This window comes from Medicago truncatula, chromosome 2 (genome assembly GCF_003473485.1).
Source record: "Medicago truncatula cultivar Jemalong A17 chromosome 2, MtrunA17r5.0-ANR, whole genome shotgun sequence".
Classification (NCBI taxonomy): Eukaryota; Viridiplantae; Streptophyta; class Magnoliopsida; order Fabales; family Fabaceae; genus Medicago; species Medicago truncatula.
In genome coordinates this window covers 49,000,156-49,020,864 of record NC_053043.1, presented here as the reverse complement: position 1 = coordinate 49,020,864, position 20,709 = coordinate 49,000,156, and the positions used below count along the sequence as shown (strand labels likewise).

Here is a 20,709-nt window from a genome sequence, read left to right as displayed (position 1 = left end):
GATTCATTTTGTTTTTTAATTCAACTTAACCAAACCGCATGTTTTTTATCTTATAGTTCGGATTACTGTTAACCTCAAAATTGAATCAAATGGTACCACAAACACCCCTATTAAACACCAAGAGATAAAAAAATAAAAATAAAAACTTTTTGTAGATTTTTTATGAATTTTCTCCACCCGACGGAGGTAATTGTATTTGAATCATGTTAAATACTAAATATGAATACCACTCTCAATCAAAATTTTAATTTTAATTCACCCGTATAGTAAGAATATAAAGATCGTGGTTTTTATTTGAAAATGAAGTTATTAAAAAAGAAAACTATCAAATATTGTTAGTTACAGTCTTTGATATATAAAAATCTAGAGATTGTGGTCTCTATATAGTGGTATTTTTCTAAGGGTGCTGAATGGTAGAATATTTTAGTTAAAACATTATAACTTATCTCCTACCATCTCAAATTATACACCTTTCACATATAACATATTTCTCGTAGTACCTAAAGTATCATCCATCGATAGGTGATGAATATCACCACCAGGTGCTAAATTACTCTAAGTACTCTTATCTAAGAAACTAAAGATAATAATGAAATTCTTTATTGATTCATTACAAGGTCATACAATGTTTATATAGGTAAATGTACATCTACAATAAGATAAGCGCACCCCAACATACTCAATAGTACTCTTTATATAAGTAGTCATCTTACTAAAGAAAAAAAATAAATAAATAAGTTACAGTTAGTTTTTTTATGTGTTATGGAAAACTCAAGTTTTGAAATTGTCTAAAAAAAATGCAAAGTTGAATTTTGGATTTTTGGGGATAATAAGATATATTCAATCATGGGAGAGTTTTGTTTCTTAAAAAAAATTAACAGAAAATTTATAGTTTACAGAATTTGTGAGTAGGGGGTAAAATTTGAAACGTATGAAGTAAAATTTTCTTTATAACAATTGTTCAAAAAAAAAAAAAAATCTTTATAACAATGTTTCATTGACATTGCACATGTTACAGACTTCTTTGAGGTGTAAATAGAAATTTTATAAAATCTGACCAAAGTCCAATAATGAGAGATGGACTACTTAAGGCCCTTCCAAAGATTAGAAAATGCATATCTAAAGAGAAACTTTTACGTCATACCTCCTCAATAGTATCTCTACACCCTACAATTAGATTTTAATCCAATTTTTCCCCAAACACCTTTGAACCAATAATGATCAAATCGCTGTTTCAACCATTAAAATGGGGATAAACATAAGCTTCTACTTCTAGGAAAAGACATACGTCGTCGTTGAACTTTCAAACTGTTTTCAAAGTATCAATCCACGATAAACTATTTATCTATAAAAGTGTTCACCTAGAGGTAGCTAGGAATGGTTGAAGAAAAATAAGAAAGATAGGGAGGAGATAAATAGTAAAGATGGCATTTTTTCGCCAATGGCTATGGTGCAAGTCAAATGAGATTATGGTACACGGAATAATGATATTTGTGTGTTTAGAAAATAGCTATCACGGCCATGCCGCACGTTTAAGTAGAAGCTCTAATCCCAACTTCTAAAATCTACGATAATATTTTATGGGGACGCAAGAAAATGGATGTGAACACCGAATCAAACATGCAACAATTTTGATAAAATATACCTAGCGTGATCAAATTCCAAAGAGAGAGAGAGAGAGAGAGAGAGAGAGAGAGAGAGAGAGAGAGAGAGAAATGGTTAATATAAAATCGGAAAGTGTATACCACATGCTTGAAAAATGATGTCTCATGTCAACTTCCTTTAATGTCTAAAAAACATTTCTCTTTTATCATGAAATGAATCAAAGCAAACAATAAACAAAACTCCTTCAATCATTTTTGGCATAACGTAATGCTAAACATCCCGAGAAAACTAATATCGACAATTTCACAAGGTTCAATATATATATATATAAGCTTATGCCACTATTTGCTGTTTTTTCCACCAAATCCACGAGTTGAAAAATTGACCTCTTTTAATAGGAAGACGCGTAATGCTTTGGGACAGTTTTGGAAAAAAGGTGTCGCTTGAAATAGCATTACTCTTTAGCATATCATTATTTTTTATTGGACATTTATTTAATTAGCAACGGAGTTTGTGTTTGCTTACCTTCCACTTATATGTAATTTTTTGTATAAAATTATATAAAGATGGAAAAGTTATAAAATCACGACTGAATATAATTAATTGAGCTTCTTGCCTTGTCTTGTCTTGACATAAAGAAAGAAGTGAAAAGCAAAATACCTAGCTAATTAGAAAGTTAGAGGCCATGGGGAAGAGCACTTATATATATATATGCCAACTCTACCTAGCTAACTAACTAGTCTCATCTCCCTTTCCTACGTTGTTAGCTGTCTCTACACCTTTCCTATCTCCGACAAAGATATCATGAAATTGACAAAAGGATATATATGCAATCATCATCTTCATCATGCTAATTTCTGTTACAATTAATATATACAGATTCCTCTTCATGTCAAGCTAAAAGAATGATGATGAAATCATGCGAGATCATAGAATATCAAATTAAGCATTGGACTCATGTGGCATTGTAAAGTATACATTGAACAACATAATATAACAAGTAGTTTATTTTACCCTTAATTTACTTTTTATGTGAAGAGGAAATTGAGCATTGGGATTAAGAGGAATCTTTAGTTTTGGCTTTGCAAATGCAATGAAAAGAGTGAAGACAAAGAAAACTTGCTTCTTATATGAAAAGAATGTCTGCGTACATGACCGGGGGAGCAAATCTTGGATTAGGGATGTGTCTGTTTCACGTTTTCAGAATAAGATTTGTGCACACTCATAAAAATGAAAAAAATAAATAGAAAATATATAAATAATGTGGATCTTTTAAATTTGATATGCATTTTTATGCGTGTGTTCAAATCTTAAATCCATTCAAGTATTTCTTGTTTACGTTGTTGTTATAAAGTGTACGTAATACCTTATTCGTAGTGATAATGACAATTTGATAATAAAGACCTCAATATTTTCTCCAGTTTACAGTGATTGACTTATTTGTACTCGAAACCGTCACTTTTTTTTAAAAAAAAATATCAATTATATTTTTCTAATTGTATCATCTAATTATTACAATATGCGTCGTCAACTTTAACCCTTTTTTTTTTTTTTAAATATGTGAGAAATTGTCATATAGATCAATTGTTGTGGGGAAAAATGAAAACTGCTTATTCCATGTATAACAATTAATCTCTTCTCTAAAACAAAAACAATTAATCTCACATTTTAATATTTTTTTTTAAGCACTAATTGTCTTCTTTTGGTCCTCAGAAATCAAACAACAAGTCTAAACCAAGGTCAAGCTAAACATGCATACCATTGTGAAGAATCCTCTCTATCATAAAGAATCCAATGTTTTTTTTTTTTATATACCAGACATATCCTTAACAAACTTTATGTTCACCTCACATGCATATATACATTTCCATAATTAATCAAACTCTTGTACAAATTCTGATTAACGACTTTGCTTCCATGTCAATGATTGCGGCCATGTTTTGTTCTTTGAAATATATGGACTCACTTAGCTGGAAAAATAATATATGATCTTATATAATTACATAAAGAGCTTAACTATGTGGTGCATCAAGCATTAGAGAATTTGATCTTAAAGGATCGATTATCAAAATTAATAAATAAATGAACTTCTTTTGGATTTTGGGAAATTGGATGATCATCTCAACTTGAATTACTTTGGAGGGTTTCTTCATGTCAAAGCTTAATAAATTTTATTTTACATGATGATATGAAATTAAAAGTAGGAAAGAAATATGACTAGGGGTCTACTTTCAATAACTCTATAAAGCTGCATGAACTAAGAAAAAAAAGAGACAAAGAAAGTGTGATAAGGACCGATCATGTTATTCTCCTATCACCACCACATGACCTACAACTTTGATTCCAATGTCAAGAAATTACAAAAAGACAAACTATTGTCAGAAAAGAATATTAAGCCAAAGCCCAAATTATTATTTATAATTTAAAAGAAAGTAACACTCCATTCCAAATATGGGAAAAATTATTGTATATTTTATAAGAAAATTAAGAATTACTACAAAGTTGAAAGCTGAATAAGGTATATGCACTACTCTGGTATTGTCATAGATTCCTGTTTCATTGTTACCCATACCAGAGAATTAACAGTTTTTCTATATAAAATTGTTTGACAGGTGTCAATGCCAATAACAAAATGATAAAAAATAATATGTTTTGAAAAGATTTAATTTGATTTGTTAAAAAAAAAATTGTATATACCAACATTTTATAACCTTTTTACGTTCTATCAAATCATTGAATGTATTAGAAATAAAATAAAATAAAATCATAGAATGATAACATTCTCCTTAAAGTTAATTACTAACATAACTCTAGAAATACATACTTGTCATTGAAAAAATATTTATCCAAGAGTGTGTTATTTGAATGACCGTAATTGTTAGTGTACAAAATATATTAATTAGAATAATTAAAAATAATTAGATTAGTTACTTATTTTTGGTGAATGACAACATTAAACAAAATATATTTTGAAGGAGTATGATGAATAGGATAGTATAAATGTATAATCAATATCAGAGAATGTGTTTAATACCAACTAGGTAGGTTTCTATGTACACATTAATTACTCTTACTTGCATATTTGTATTACATCACACACACCTTAGAAATATTATGGTCATGCATGTTTTGTAAAATAACAAGATATATATAAGAAGGTGACAACTAGGTACACATGGAAGAATGGTGGGTAATTTATCTCAACCAATACATTAGCCACAGCGGCGGATCTTCTCGGGAGCGGAAGGGAGCTGCGGCACCCCCCATTTTTTTATTTTTTTTTTTATATATACTCCAACTGCAATGCTCACCCTGTGATTGTGAGCATCTTCTCTCTCACGGCACCCCACAGCTTTACTTCCCAAACCGTCCACACCAATTCCTTCCGCAGCCGATCTCAAATTTCCGATCGCCGCAGATTCCTTTCCGTCCTTAAGCTCTCGTGGCTTCTCTCTTTCGTTATCGTATCAGTTACCGGTGTCGGGATTGCGATTTAGTTTGCAGCAGTCACAATTGCGACTTGAGTAAGAGAATCAAATTGAACCTTTTGCATATTCAAAGAATCAAATTGAGTGTTTGGAGAAAAGGAGGTGAAGAAGACAATGCTTCTATCTACCTGCAAAAAGCACAAATGTAGTGTTGTGTTGTGGTTGTGGGTTCTGTGTGTGTGTTTTTTTTCCTTACTTCAGAACGAAATCCGATAGTTATCATTCAATAATATTACTCATCCATGATTTTTTTTAATAAAAAATACATTGCATAGTGGCTTGCTGACTGCTACGACTGTGGGAACTTGTTAGTACTCATTCCTTGTATACATATTTTTATTTTGTTTTGTGTTAATATTATTTTGATTTTTTATAAAATTATATATGCCTCTAATAAATTTCAATTATAATATTTTAGCTAGTATTTACGGCTCCCCCTAACATTTTGAGCAAGATCCGCCACTGATTAGCCACATAAGCGCATTTTTAAGTGGTATCCATGAACTATCTTGACCCCACCAACAAATTGCTCATTTTCATTGGTTGGTGGGTAAATTACCAACCATTCTTCGAAGGTAATCTAGAAAAAACCATATAAGAAATGAAAAGAAAAATATTTGATTCCGAATGGTCCCTTCCCTTTGGGAAGAATAGTGACAGTATTTCACGTACAAAAAGGATAAAATAAATTTTAAATTATGAAGACAAAAAAAAGGGCAAAAAAAGAAAGATATATACACCAAACTAATTACCTTCCCATGGTTTTTGGGAATGGTTTTCTTGATGATTGGAGTTGGAAGGGTTCATGCAACTTCCCATACCAGCAATGGTGAGGATATCACTATCAGAGAGTGGTTTAAGACCTAAGAAATCTCTTGTAAATGCATTGTTTCCTCCAGCGGCAACATCGTCATCATTGGTGGTTGTTTTTGGAATATCATTATCACCATCATGATTGATATTATGATCTTGATTTGAATGAAGAATATTTCCAGCAAAAGTATCCTCAAAAGAAGTTCCATGAAATCCAGAAGAAGAGAAAGAGTTGTTTATCATTTGGTCTTCACATGAGGACAAATTCAAACTAAAATTACCATTTGAGTTTATCATGTTGTTGGTGGCAGAGTCAACAATAGACACGTGACCCTGTTGGTGGGTCCCACTCATCATGGACTGTGATGAGCATGAGCTGGTTGCACCCATCTGAGCTGCTTTCTGTAACAATGCTGTAGCTGACATGTGAGGTGAAGCTGCAGATGATGGTTGGTAGGATGGAAGTGTAGAAGTAGGACCATTTCTAGGGTTAGGGTTTTCATAAAGGTGTAGATCTTGATCCAAACTTGAATAGTTTGAAGAGAGATCAATGGATGATTGACAAAGCCAAGAGGGTATTTGTACTTCTTGTTCTGGCCTTAACATGTTGAAACTTTGATGCTCTTTCTTCAATGTGAAGCCTTGGATATCTTGAGTTTGGAGATTGTTCATGTTGTGATGAGAATTTGGCTGTGTAGGTTGAGGAATTACGGTTCTTGAACTCTCCTCAGCTAATGCATCACAGAAGGCTCTGTGAGTTATGAAACTGTCCCTCCTGAAAATCATATAATATATAAACAAACAAACAAACACAAATACTGTTACTAAAATGCTATAACAGTCAAGAAATATTCACTGTCACTCATTCTCTCTTTTTCAGTCATTTTTTTTAGTCTCACTCTCCTTAGACTTGAGAGTACTAAGTGCATGTTGGGATAAATGTAAATTTTCCGGTGTTAGCGTGATTTTGTTGAAACTCCGAAGCATAACTTTTGTCAAAAATATTACAATGTGATTCTAAATGATTCTGATAAATTCACCATCAATCTAAGCATGCACTAACAACTAGAGAGATAGTACATTAAAAAAATTCAATTAATTTCAATTCTAAAAATTTCCACTTTCTTTCAAAAATGTTTGATTTTATCTAGCTAGGTACCTGCTCCTAGATCAATATATATCAATGTACTGATAAAAAATGTGGTAATTATTTTATTAATAACTTAGTTTAGGTTAGTTAATATATTTATAGTTGTTGTTATAGTTATACCTTGAGAAGAGGGTTCCACAGTCACATCTGTATTCTCTTGTGCCACAGGTTTTGGAGTGAGCTTTCCAGTCTGATTGAACTGCATACTTCTTAGAGCACTTGTCACATTTCCACTTCTTCTCACCGTGCTTTCTGCAGAAGTGCTTCTTGATACCAGTTAGGTCCCCCAAGGCTCTTGATGGGTCATGGTGCACACAAGTTGGTTCTGGACACACATAAACTTTCTTCCTTATCTCATTGCTTGTTCTTTGCTTCAACTTCCATGGCAAATTGTGTCCTCTTTTATGAAGTTGAAGATTCTGATCTCTTTGAAATCCTTTGTTACAGATCTCACAAATGAATCTATTTGTTGCCATCAGTGTTTTTGGCGATAAGGCTATAACTTCAGCTTGTGGGTCTAAAATGAATAATCAAATAAAAAACAAACACAAAACAAATAAAAAAAAAAAAAAAAAAATCCAATTTAGATAAATAAAACAAGAATGGGCGCATGTTTGGATTCACTAGGAATTTGGTGAAATTATTGTACCAGTCACCGTGAGTTTGCAGAAGATACGCTCTTGAGCTTCGACAAAATCACGGTGGTAACGTCAAATACCGTGATTCCAAACAAGCATAACATGTTAAACACACGTGTAGTTCTAAATTGCCATTTGCATCTGCAATTGCAGCTGAAATATACCGGTTTAATTAGAGGTCATTGCAGTGGCATCACAACTGCAATTATTGCCGCTGCATCGACCATATTTGCCTCCATATTTTACCACAATATCATGGTTCATAGCGTAATCATAACCGCAACTATATCCGCAATTTATAACAATTAAGATGAAAACAAAAGATGGTAGAACTTAAGAAAATGAACCTGGATTGCCAGGAAGGTTTCTTCTTTTCTTAGCTGGAGTTTCATCATGAGTTTGAGTTTGTGATGAAGCAAAGTATTGCTGAGAGAATTTGGCATCAACTTCATGAGTTCTGTTTCCTGAAGAATTAGCACTAGCTTCACCAGATGCAGAAGTCAAATTAGACATGTTTTCCTCAAAAACTAATGATTGTTATTCTTGTTGAGACATAAAAACCTTTGATCATGTTTTTTTCTTATGTTTGAAGTATTTTGAATCCTAAGACTGTTATAACATATTCCATGGATCTAATGTTTCTTGTTATATTACAAGTCTTGCTTTTTCTAGGATCTGCAGACAAGTCTAACCCAAAACAAAAAAGGAAAAAAAGTGGACTTTATCACAGACAAAACCATTGAGTAGTGAGAGAATGAACAGAACAAATTGATATAAAACTCATGAATAGTTTTTGAAATAATTGTTCTAGTAGATAAAACAAAAATGGAAGAAAAAAAAAATAATAGTTGAGAGAGAGAGAGTTTTTTTTTTTTTTTGTATCTCTAGTAATAATAGTATGAACAAAAATAGAGACCAAATTGTTCAAAGTTGAAACTCAGAGGGAGAGAGATATGAGAAAAATGAATATTGGTCTCTCTGTGTGTGTATATTATGTCCAAAAGAACAATAGTGGAAACCAGAAAGGCAATAGGAACCCTACTGTATAAGTCTCTGACGTTGCTGTTTCTGTCTTTTTCTCTATTTCTCTTTCTTAAAATCAGAAAATAGTTTCTTTTTTTCCATTATATTTTGCTTTTAAGTGAACTCAAATTTTTGGCCATAATAAAATTTTGTGTATAATAAACAAAAAAGAGGGAAGAAAAAGCAAACATGTAAAAAGAGGGTATCAATTGTGTGTGTATGTAGATAGATATATGTAGATCCATAGGCATATAGAAAGAGTGAGAATGATAGGTTGGTTCACTTTATTATTAATGTATAATAATTAACATCATGATTAATGGATATTACTCCCTCTGTTTTCTACAATTTACAGTTACATGATTGATCCATTGATTAACTAGCATGTCTAAAAGCATATGCCTCTTAATTATTTTTTACTCATTATCATCATCATCATCATCATGTAGTAATTCTTTTCCATCCTTCATTCATTTCGTTATCATTGTTACATTTGACTACTAAAAAGATACGGTTGAAATTAGTGACATTTTTGCATGGTTACACACTTACATTACATGAATTAAAGTCTTAAAGTTAACGGGTTCTATCTAACATGCGGAAACAAAATAGTTTTGCATTATGTATAAATGTATTTTATATCATTTGATCAATAGATCATATCGTATCTCATTTAATTTAATTATAAAATTTATAGATCAATAATGAAAAGTAGCATATACAAAATGCAAGACTTATGTCACTTAATAGCGTAGAATTGATCAAGTTAACAATACACAATCGAGCTAAAGGTTGAAGGACTTGAATCCAAAACCAGAAGCAATTGAAAATATTAACATATCAACTTTTTTTTTTTTTTTTACAAAATCAACATATCAACTTATAACTACCATTTTTTCTTAATACTAAATTACCACAAATATTTGTTGGGCTTGTCGTTTTCAATTATTTGTCATGGTCACTGTATATTATAGATTCCTAACTGATCATGTTCATAAGTTAGTTAGTTAATTAAAATAGTTTAATGTTAGTTCAAGTTGGTTGATTTAGCTATCTAACTTAATCTTCCTTCATCTCAATATAAGTACTCTTTTGTATCATTCCCTTCATCAATTTTTTTTTATTTAAGCAGAAATTGGAGGTGCAGAAACGTTATTATAATTATTGACATTTGCCATTTCAGAAGCCCAACAATCATGTACACACCCCCTCATGCCTAGGATTGGACATCTGGAGCGTGGATATAAATGGTGGGTGAGTCTATAGCGGAAACCTGATAGCAGGTAGCTTAACGGGTCTTGGAATACCATCTTAAAAATTGCGGTTGTACCTAATACAACCCGACAAAATTAAACCGGCTTGTGAGGTGAGGATTGCTCCTACTTATAAACATTCAGACCATCTTTTGTTCGAATGTGAGACTCTTTAACACACGCTCTCACGACCAACACTATTAGGTTTGGTTCAGGGACATAAATGGTGGGTCGCCCGATAGCGGAAACTTGATATCAGGTGGCCCTAATGGATCTTAGAGAGGCTCTGATACCATCATAGAAATCGTAATTATGCCAAACATAACCCCATAAAATCGACTTGTGAGGTGAGGATTGCCCCTATAAACACATGTTTAAGCCATCTTTTGTCCGATGCGAGGCTCGTTAACACCCACCCCTCATGGCCAGCACTATTGGGATTGGTCCGTGTGCATAAATGGTTAGTTACTTGGTAGCAGAAACATGATAGTAGATGATCCAATGAAGAAGGCTTTGATATCATCTTAGAAATTATGGTCGAGTCTAACACAACCCTACAAAACCGGCTTGTGATACTTTTCCACCCTATGGCCTTCTCCTGCGCCCTGTAAAATTTTCAAAAATGCCCCTGTGCATTCCGGATTTTATAATCCGGACAATTCTTATGTATAATCAGCCATCAGACTCTCTCACATTTCAGCAGTTTTGAGTTTTGCTTTTAAAAACAACAAAAGTAAAAAAATGCTAAAAACCTGTCAAATAAAATCATAAAAATATAAAAATAGCACCAAAAAATTCTAAAAATCAAATAAAACTAATGCGAATTTTTTCGGATTTTTCTGAGAATATGAAAAATTAAAAAAAAATTAAAAATGGGTCTAAACGATGGAATTTTGGATTTTGAGGGGCGGAGTCCCGTAAGAAGTTCCTTCTAAGGGAGTCATGGTCCTTGAATTTTTTCTAATTTTCTGGGGAAGTTTCGGAGTAATCCGATCAAGTAGTCCGAAAACTCGATTTTTGCCTAAGAACATGTAACAATGACCCAAAACAGAAGGAAGAGAGTTAGGAAGATTAATATTGTCCCTAAAATGATTATCCATGTTAGAAACATGTTTAGAATTTGTGCTGATACAGTTCGGAATATATAATCCGGACTGTTTTACCTTGAAAAATGGTGTTTAGGGGGTTTCCGGATTATGTAATCCGGAAACATCATGTAACGCGTCCTATTTTTTTAAGTTTCCGGATTATATAATCCGAAATGCTCCGAGAATAATTTTGGAAAGGCGCACGAGGAAAGGCATAGGATGGAAAAGGTAATGTTGTTGTATGTTTTGTAACTTGACTTTGATCCCTTCTAAACACCCCTTGGGCTTCGTAGGGATTTTTTTTGATAATCTCTCATCTGTCCTCTTAAAACAAACTAGATAATCGAAATGTTAAACTGCTTTTTATAACTCGTTATTTTATTCAAATGCATAATAATAATTTTTTAAGTTTGATTAAGTTGCATTTACAATTAAAATTATATGTCTTTTTTGTATACAAAGTTATATGCCTTTTGTTTATTTAAAATTTAAATATTTCATAACCTAATTGAAAATATTGTTGGAAAATTCGAAGTTCTATTAACGAATCGTATTGCACAGGATTATGTTGAAAATATTACATAAACTAAAAATATTGTTTGAAATACGGAATTATATTAATTGATCGTATTGCAAAGTATAAATTTGAAAATATATAAAAACACATTTTTACATAGGAAACAGCCAACATTATTATACACCCATAATAAGTATTAACAGATCTAAAGAACTTCTTATCTAAGACCAAAAAAAAAAGAACTTCTTATCAAAAACAAGAATACTATACAAATATATAATTAACAAACACACAATCAACTAGAAAGAAACAAAGATTGAATCCTAGTTGTCTAAGCTTCATATGTAGGTGTGTGTTGCCCAAAAATTAGGGTTTAACATTGGCACATGTAGCATTGACAGTAACTCCATTGAATGTGAGATCTATGTTACTAAGCACCACTTCCTCATATGGTACACCATTGCTACGAATAAGAACTACACAATTTTGAGTGGCAAAAATGCCCATAATATTCTTGAAGGTCACCTTACTTATCTTTATTTTCGAAGAAAACCTCAAACTTTGAGAATGAGCACACTCTCAAGTTGTAAGTCAATACCATCAGATAAACCTAAGTGGATTTAACTCTTTTGTTGTCGTATACACTTTTGCAGGTATTTGTTTGTTCAATATGAGAGCTTAATTTTCCAAGAAATTAGAACGATTAACATTCATGTTCCCCAGGTAAAATTATTTAAATATGGTGTAAGTTGTTTTGAATACTAATATATACTTACTGCATTGATTCCATGGGCAGTACTCTTGATCAATGATCACTGGGTTGCTAAAGTTGTTCATTATAATATCCTCAAAATGAAGATGTGACACAAGATAAGTGATTGGAGTAGCAGGCCCATGTCTTAATCCTCAAACCATTATCTGTGTTTCTTAGTGTACGATTTCTAACAGTTATATATTCTACAGGCTCTTCATTTGAACATACTTTCCATGATTACTACATTACTTGTTTCACATATATGTAACACTTAGATTGACCAAGTGTAAGACGAGTTCACGCAAATAAGCGGAAAAAGAACAACTCACCACCCTGAAATCTGCAACAAAGATCCAGATTCAGAGAAACACTAGCAACCCAGATCCAAACCTCGAGTCAAGCAACTGAACAACCTAAATTCGAGTAAAACCGAACAACCCCAAAGGGCTTGGGCCACCCTAGAAGGTGGCAAACCACTCCTATTTGTCCGTACGAGGAGCAAAAGGAGGACAAAACAGGTAAGAACAAACTAGACCCATTGGAAACAGTGGAAGAGCTTTGTTTGATCTCAGACGAGCACAACTAAAATGGTTTTGCACCATACATAAATGTCTTCTTCTTTTCTTTTATAGCAAAAAGAATACTATACATTGATAACTTTTAAACCAATTAAAAATCTTCATATGATGTGGAATGACAAGTTGTAAAATACACTTTATGTTTAAAAAAAATTGAATTTACAATTCAAATACTTTATATATTTAACTATGAAGCAATATATCATCAACTGTTCAATTTATTTTTTGAAGGAAACTATTCAAAATTATTTACTTACAAGAACACGCACAATATGTTTGCATAAAGATAATAGACAAAAATGAAAGCAAGTACTTATTGAAATAAAAAGTTCATCTGAATAAATTTTGAAAATATATTTTAGTCTTGTTTAACTATACATGTTTATGTAATTTGAACAATAAACTTGAAAAGGGAAAATAACTTATGCTAGTCTAGAGTGTGATCACAACATAACAAAATTTGGTACTCTTATTAAGAAACACAAAGGGTTGCTTTCTTTTTCTTTTAATAACTTCATTGCTCATAGTTTAGCAAAGCCATCCATATTTTATACTAGTCGCATGGATCGAAACTTTGATTATTCATAAAATACATAATTTCTTCTTGTAAGAAAAAAACTTTTTATACCGTTGGTATAATTATGAAACTTTTACACAACAAAATTCTGCAACTCTTTTTGCCAAAGAAAATAAATTCCATAAAAATAACCAATATTTTTTTATGAGATAAAAAATAACCGATATTGTTATACCAAAATGTATAAGAATTTATATTTCATTGTATCTTCTCTCTATAAATTGCCAGATATAGGTGTATATCCAAACCATTTCCCATGCAAAAAATAACCAAGAGGTCGTCCTTGTTCAACTTTGTACGGATAAACCAAATCCCTTACACTAATGCATCACAAACCAAAACTCCTCTCCATAGCATTCTTCATTTCTTCAACTAAATAAAAAATAAAAAATAAAAAACGGGGGGAAAACAGTCAAAGGATGATAATCTAAAGAACAGTAAAAAAAATTGAAATATATAGCAAATCTTAGAAAGAACAAGAGTAAATGAAAATGTGACCAATACTAATCATAAAATAAAAACATATAATAACCATAATGGCTCACTCCACTTCAAAGTTTCCCTCCATCTTTCTTTCTATGTTCATTTTAAATAAGACAAATAACATATACAATATCATGTATCATAAAATAGCAGGAGCTTCGAAATTTCTCACAAGAGATGGAGGGAAAAATTACTAGCACAAAAACAATAACAAACATTGATGATTTGCAGAACAATGAAAAGACTTAATCCTATTATTAGTTCTCATATTTCACCATGGCCCCTGGGCCAATATATTTATCTAAAAGTCCAGACACCTCATAACAAAAAAATTTAGTGTATCAAAAACATTTTAGTTTAAGGACTTAATTACAAATTATTGATAAATTCAGAAACCTTGAAAACTAAATGACATGAAAGTTGAAGTGGCTGTTCATGTAATCAAAGACAATGTTTGTCACATATGAAAAAATAAAAAAGACAAGTGTTTAGCAGCTTACATTTCCTTTTCATACACATAGTCACACAAATGACATTACAGGATAAATGTTAAACTTAATTGAAACTTTTTTATTTTGGATTGCAAGAGGGCCGATGCCCAAACTTAATTGAAACTACGATGTTGAAATAGACAATTGAATTGTCTCAGAATATAAGGTAAGAAAAAGGGATGTAATTATTGCTTCCATTTAGGATATACAGTATTTGAAGAAAACTTGGTATGTGCAATGGAAGTTGTAAGAAAAGGAATTCCATTTGTGAAGGGAAAACACACAGAGAAGAACTATTGTTTCCATTCAGCTTCAATCAATCAATAAAAATCATCAATCCTACCATGTTGAGCTGTATTATTCACTGTTTACAAACTATAATCAATCATCACAGCAATTTTTATTTCAGTGATATATGATTAGCTACCAAGTAGAGTATCTAGTTTTTCATCAACACAGAGAGTAGAGTATCTAGTTTGCACCCGAAATAAGTTCAAGAAACTTATCTTCACTGTAATAAAAGATAAACAACAATATTTATGGATGAAAGATCAATGAATACCTTCTAGACAGGCATAATCTCAAAATCTTCATGCTGAGAGCAACGGCGGAAATATGCAGTTATATGGTCAAGATCGCTAATGAAGATTTTGTATGTTGATCCGACGCTTAAGTTCAGTGACTTCAATTTTCTCAAAGTTGAACATTCTTCCTTTGTTGAACATTCTTCCTTTGGCATGACAGCAGTCCCACACGAAACCTGAAAACAAATAGGTTACAAACCTTTTAGCTTTAAGCCAACCAAACTACATTTCAAGAGAAACAATTCAAAACAGAAACAAATACAAATTTTTTTATACCATAGTTGTAGAGAAGGATAGTTCAGCATCATGACATTCCCGAGACATATTGATCAAACCATGACAAGTCTTTTCTCTCGTCTTCTGATGAGATTCTTCCAAGTTATTATTTGGTTCACGGATATCGATGGTCAAGTTGTTCGCAGAAGGAATACTAAACTCAAAGAAGGCACACGGAGAAGAATATAAGTAGCTGAAATTGATAAGCTGTGGTGCATCAATTACAAGTTTACATTTAAAACGGTTGCACATTAGAGTCAAGTTATTAAGTTGAGGAGCAGATATCATGAAATCATTCGGGACCAATTCTGACTTAAAACAGACTTCCCTCAAGTACAGATTCTTTAAATTGACACAGCTCCCAATTGGATTCAGAGATTCATTTCCTGTACAACACAGAATCAAGTTGCTGAGATTCAAAGTTGTCAATGTTGCAAAGCCAAAAAGATTTCCTAAAGTCGCAAATGATTTTGAAAAATCAAGTCTAGCATGATCCATAGTAAAATGTTCCAAACGCAACAACTTTATCTCCGGTACGCAAGCTAAAGGCCATGTGACTTTCATAGGATGACAATCTTTCAACTCAAGCCTTTTCAAGGATTCACATTTCAACAACGACAAAGGGATGTCAACGGGCGGGCTGCCATGGACTTTCGCACGAAGATTGACTCTGATTTCTTCAACGCCACGTGACGTTGCGTGATCAATGACCTTATTAAATAGGTTTTGATCAGTAGCATAATCTACTCCTGCACGGCAGTAGGTAAGAACTTTCACAGCAGATGAATCTCGACGGAAAAGAACCCACAGAACAAATTTCCTGAAATCAGCCAACCGGGAGAAAGATTTGCTGTTGAAATTTAGGCTTGGAACTGAAGTCCAAAGACATGTCCACCTTTTCGACAAAACACAAGTCCGAACAGCATCCTTTGTTTCCATAAACGACAAAATATGACGCACTACACAATCAGGTATATCGTCAAACATGTCCTCTCCTTCCACCGCTTCATTATTATCTTTATCCTGACGCGCCGAATCCGGCATTGATGGTCTTAACTTCTTCAAGATACGACGAGATCCTGGAAAACCAGTTTCCCACATACCAGCTCCACAGCATTCAATAGATTTAGTTGTGTAGTATTAGGTGTCACTTATTTTCTCCTAAACTACCACCCTCCAACTTCAAAACAATATAATCCAGCAAGACTTGATTCATCAACAATGCTACTCTTAATTATATAATCTGATAAACCAAATCAATATATTAAAAAACAACTAAAATTTCTCCTTGAACAACAATCAATAAGAGAAATTGGAAATCAACATAAGCTTTTATGCATATATCTTTCACATACTTAATAAAAATAAATAAAAAAACTTTCACAGAAACTGAGATAATTTTGTAATTTTTTTTTTAAAACTCAATATCTGGCCAACTAAATAACCTGAGATAATTGAAACATGAAATTTGTCACACCACCGATATCCATCATTAACATATAATATAACTTCTTCAAAAAATAAACATAACCTGAGAAAATTGAAACATGAAATTTGTGACACTATCAATATCCATCATTCATTGATTATCATCCCAACCACCATTCATCAATATCAAAATTCTGGATCAAAAAATTATCCCCAAAACCCCCATTCACAAAATTTTCATGTTAACTAAAACGAGTTGATATCTTTATGAACAAAAGCTTGATACTTACACCTAAAACTTGATAAAAAATATAAAAAAAAAACAAATTTTCAATCAAAAAAGTTAAGTTAACAGCTAGCAATAAAGTTGATGAAAAGAATCAAAGATGAAAACTTTACCATTCCAATCAATAAAAAAAAGTATTGAGTAAAGATAAAAAAAATAAAAAATAAAATGGGCATTGAAGAAAATAAGGAAAGAGAGTACCTTGGAAGATGGAGGGAGAGTGTGTTTTGTTTGTGAAAGCTGCTCAAATTTGAAACAAAACAACAAACACTAGCGGCGACAGTGTCTGTCTCTTACGTTTCTCTCTCTCTCTCTAGAATCTCTATGTGTTTTTCTCTCACTAAAATCTCTCTCTCTCTCTCTCTCTCTCTCTCTTTGCGTATGCTAAATTTTGGGTTTGACAGAAGGAAAAAGGAATTGAAATTTTGGAATTGGAAACGAAACAAATTCAGACAAACTTTTACAATTCACTCTTTATTGGCATATTTGCTTTTTCTCTTCAAAATACTATTTTTATTTTATTTATTGTTTTCCCTCAAAAAAATTATTTATTATTAAAAATGTATTTTTTCTTGTTACGCAAAGTTTAGATGATTTGAGTTTCGGAATTCGCATGGGTCGGTTGGGATAACGAAAATAAAACTTAAATGTTACCGACAAAAGATATTTTTACGATGGTAACGAAAACTGAAATCATAATTTTACGAATGAGTCAACTATTATTAATGAATTCAACGTTAGTTGTCTTTTAAAAAATATCCTTTATATGTATTTTAATAAAATGGATTTTTATTATGTATTTCTAAAAATAGATTTATGGAAATTTACTTAAAAATAGTAGAAGTTATTTCAAACTCATTTGGTATAAGTGGAAGAAAAAAAAATTATATTCAATCACTGAAATATTCATTGTTCGAGAATTACATATAAAAATCACATATTTTAATAATGATTTTTATGTAAAGCTATTTGAAATAGCTTCTTTTTTTTTTTGGAGATTTTTTCAAAATTTTAGTGTCCAACAAAATTCTAACAAAATGATGAAATATTTAGAATGACAATGTAAGATAAGTTATTTCAACCGATTTTTCATTTCAAGTTTTCCTTAAAATTTTCTTTGTTAAATAAAGTATAACAAAAATCTATTTTAAAAAAGTTATAACAAACAGACCCTTATTTTATACCCGTTTGAAATAAAATACTTGTATTTTATTACGTATAATTTTACAATATTAATGCATCGCTAATGTTTCAAATTCCAACATACTAAATGCACAATTTTCGATAAAAAATTGTTTTCAAATATAAATAAAAATGAGTTGAATATTTAGTTCAAATTTTACTCTAAACACATCAAATTTTTTTGATATATGTTTGCTAGATAATATTCTTTGACATATTTTTGCTTATATTTGAGGATGGGGGATAATTTTTAATGGAAAATTGTTAAGAAATCTAAAGAAGAAATGTTGTCTTGGAAACAGTGGTGTATTCGATGAATTTAAACTTTAAAAAGTAATTTTTTTAACTTAAAATTTATCAACTATTTCCGTTTTTGCTAGCAAGACCCTTTTTTATTTATGTTAACTCTTTGATTTTAAGAGAAAAAGAGGCTTGGGTCTTCGTGAGCTTAACTTAATTGATATAATTGACATGACATAAAATATGTAAGGTTTGGGTTTCAAACCCCGACCACCGCAAAAAAAAAAATGCATGTTAATTTGAAGTTCGATCAACAAATAAGTAAAGTCAAAAATCAAATTGAGATCTTGAAAAATTCGTCTTTAATACTTTTTTGACAAGCGCCTTTGATCCTTGTTAACCACTTAAACTGAATTTCTTAATATTTGGAGAGTATTTTTTATTTACTCTCACATCCTCGAAACTAAAATATAAACAAAAGTGATTAATAGCTCACATACTGATAATAAGGATTAACCTCGTTTAATTTTCTTAATGTAATCAAAAAATAATAATTGCATATTGAAACTACTCTCTGCTTTTTTACTCATCAGACCTTTTTTTAAAACTACTCTCTGCATTTTTACTCATCAGACCTTTTTTTAAATATTTTGGTTAAAGTGTTTGTGCTTAAATATAAGATCACTTGCAAAATTTTAAATACACTTAATATCATTTACTCAAACATATCTCTTACGATGAATATTATCAATTTTCTAAAAAAACTAGTTCCAAACCGTGCTTCGCACGGTTTCAATAACGTATTCAATAAAAAAATTCTTTGAAAGAAGAGATGTTAAAACGACGGAACATTGTGATTCATCATAAAATATGTATGGGCTGATTAAGAGCGCATATAATCAGTTTATGAGATTAGGAATTGACATAATATTTAGGATGAAAACAATTGGAACCAATAAATGACCAATGATGTATGAATTTAAATATTATCCAGAATTATAAAAAAAAAAAAAAATGTTGTTGTTATAGAGTTACCAAAAAATGATTGATACTCATATTTACATCAAGTGAAATCAAGCAAAGAAGTAGCATCGGTGAGTGAAGATAATCTAATCTAGGATTAGAGTTAAGGTGATCTGTTGAAAGTGTGAATCATTAACACCAAATCTTTATTTAGAAACGACTTGAACGTGCATATTTTTAGGTGGCTTCTCTAGATCAAAAATTAACTTATCATCTACCTCTAACATATGTTATCGGCAAAATTTGAATCATTGGCCGCCTAAGTATTTTTTGTAACTTGCTCTCTTTGCTGTTATCAAGCGACACTTATACCTTTTTTAAGCTTGTTTGTCGATGAGTGTGATTGTTTTATGTGTTCCTTTTAGAAATGTCATTGATATCTCATTTGAGAAGTGCTAGGTATAAAACAAATTGCAGTGTTAATCAGAAGTTATATATTTACATTTCTAAAACATTTACCAAAGCATTGTAAAGATTTACTGTAGGAAAAGAGCATGTTTTATTTTGTTCAAGAGATTATGAAAACAACATTGCAATTAACATGATACTAATTGAAACCAATGAAGGAACCAACAATATGCAGATTAACGTTACATAATAGTTAGGTTTATAAAAGAGATTGCAAGTTTCATAGACTAACCAAAAATGGAAAATGACATCATGAAAAAAAAACAAATGACATCCCAAAGTCAAGATAGTTTACGACTACATTGCAAAGTGATACGTCAAAATAGTAGAAGTTCAGATAGTTCGACAACAAAGATCTACTTTAGAACAACTCGAATTTGCAAGTTCTTCTGTGACTTTTCGAGATCAAAGATGAGCTTACCACCATCTTCCATCACTCGTTATCTGCCGAAATTGAACCACTGTCCACCCAAGTAATTTTCATAGCTTGCTCTATCGGCGGTAATGAGGTGACGATTATACTATCTTTGTGTCTGGTCATCAATGAGAGTTATTGTTTTGCGCTTTCCTTTCAGAATTGTTCTTAACACCTCGTTCGGGAAATGATAAACAGGAAAATAACTACAATATTAGTTTAATGCATATTTACATGGATAAGATGTATGCGAATATAGTTACATATAATTTATAAAATAAAGGTAACATTACTGATTTTAAGCTAAAGAAAATGTAGCATGACTTCTAATTTATCTTCCTATTATCTTCCTATAAAGTCTAGATAAATGCATGCATGTACATTATATGTACCCCGTTGACCAATTAAC

The 20,709-nt window shown here is 31.4% G+C and overlaps 2 protein-coding genes across 2 annotated transcripts; both read right to left on the bottom strand.

Moving 5' to 3' along the window:
• Positions 1–5,686: 5,686 nt before the first annotated feature.
• LOC11432940 (protein indeterminate-domain 11) lies at positions 5,687–8,684 on the bottom strand. Its single transcript, XM_003597549.4, has 3 exons — positions 8,042–8,684; positions 7,177–7,573; positions 5,687–6,681 (listed from the first exon to the last, which is right to left on the bottom strand). Exons 1-3 carry the CDS (start codon positions 8,205–8,207, stop codon positions 5,838–5,840), a joined length of 1,407 nt encoding a protein of 468 aa, XP_003597597.2. The 5' UTR covers positions 8,208–8,684; the 3' UTR covers positions 5,687–5,837.
• A 4,897-nt stretch (positions 8,685–13,581) lies between these two features.
• Positions 13,582–17,469, bottom strand: LOC11427148 (putative F-box/FBD/LRR-repeat protein At1g78840). Its single transcript, XM_003597548.4, has 4 exons — positions 17,234–17,469; positions 15,319–16,561; positions 15,021–15,218; positions 13,582–13,856 (listed from the first exon to the last, which is right to left on the bottom strand). The coding sequence occupies exons 2-3, from the start codon at positions 16,417–16,419 to the stop codon at positions 15,024–15,026; spliced, it is 1,296 nt and encodes a 431-aa protein (XP_003597596.2). The 5' UTR covers positions 16,420–16,561; positions 17,234–17,469; the 3' UTR covers positions 13,582–13,856; positions 15,021–15,023.
• Between the last annotated feature and the right edge of the window lie 3,240 nt (positions 17,470–20,709).

What these genes read in the sequence shown, in the direction of transcription:
- LOC11432940 (XM_003597549.4), bottom strand. Translation starts at nt 8,207, where the DNA reads ATGTCTAATTTGACTTCTGCATCTGGTGAAGCTAGTGCTAATTCTTCA. An exon ending in AAACCTTCCTGGCAATCCAG is followed by an intron (nt 7,574 to 8,041) that starts GTTCATTTTCTT and finishes TATTCATTTTAG; the next exon opens with ACCCACAAGCTGAAGTTATA. An exon ending in TGTGGAACCCTCTTCTCAAG is followed by an intron (nt 6,682 to 7,176) that starts GTATAACTATAA and finishes TATGATTTTCAG; the next exon opens with GAGGGACAGTTTCATAACTC.
- LOC11427148 (XM_003597548.4), bottom strand. Translation starts at nt 16,419, where the DNA reads ATGTGGGAAACTGGTTTTCCAGGATCTCGTCGTATCTTGAAGAAGTTA. An exon ending in TATCCTTCTCTACAACTATG is followed by an intron (nt 15,219 to 15,318) that starts GTATAAAAAAAT and finishes ATTTGTTTTCAG; the next exon opens with GTTTCGTGTGGGACTGCTGT.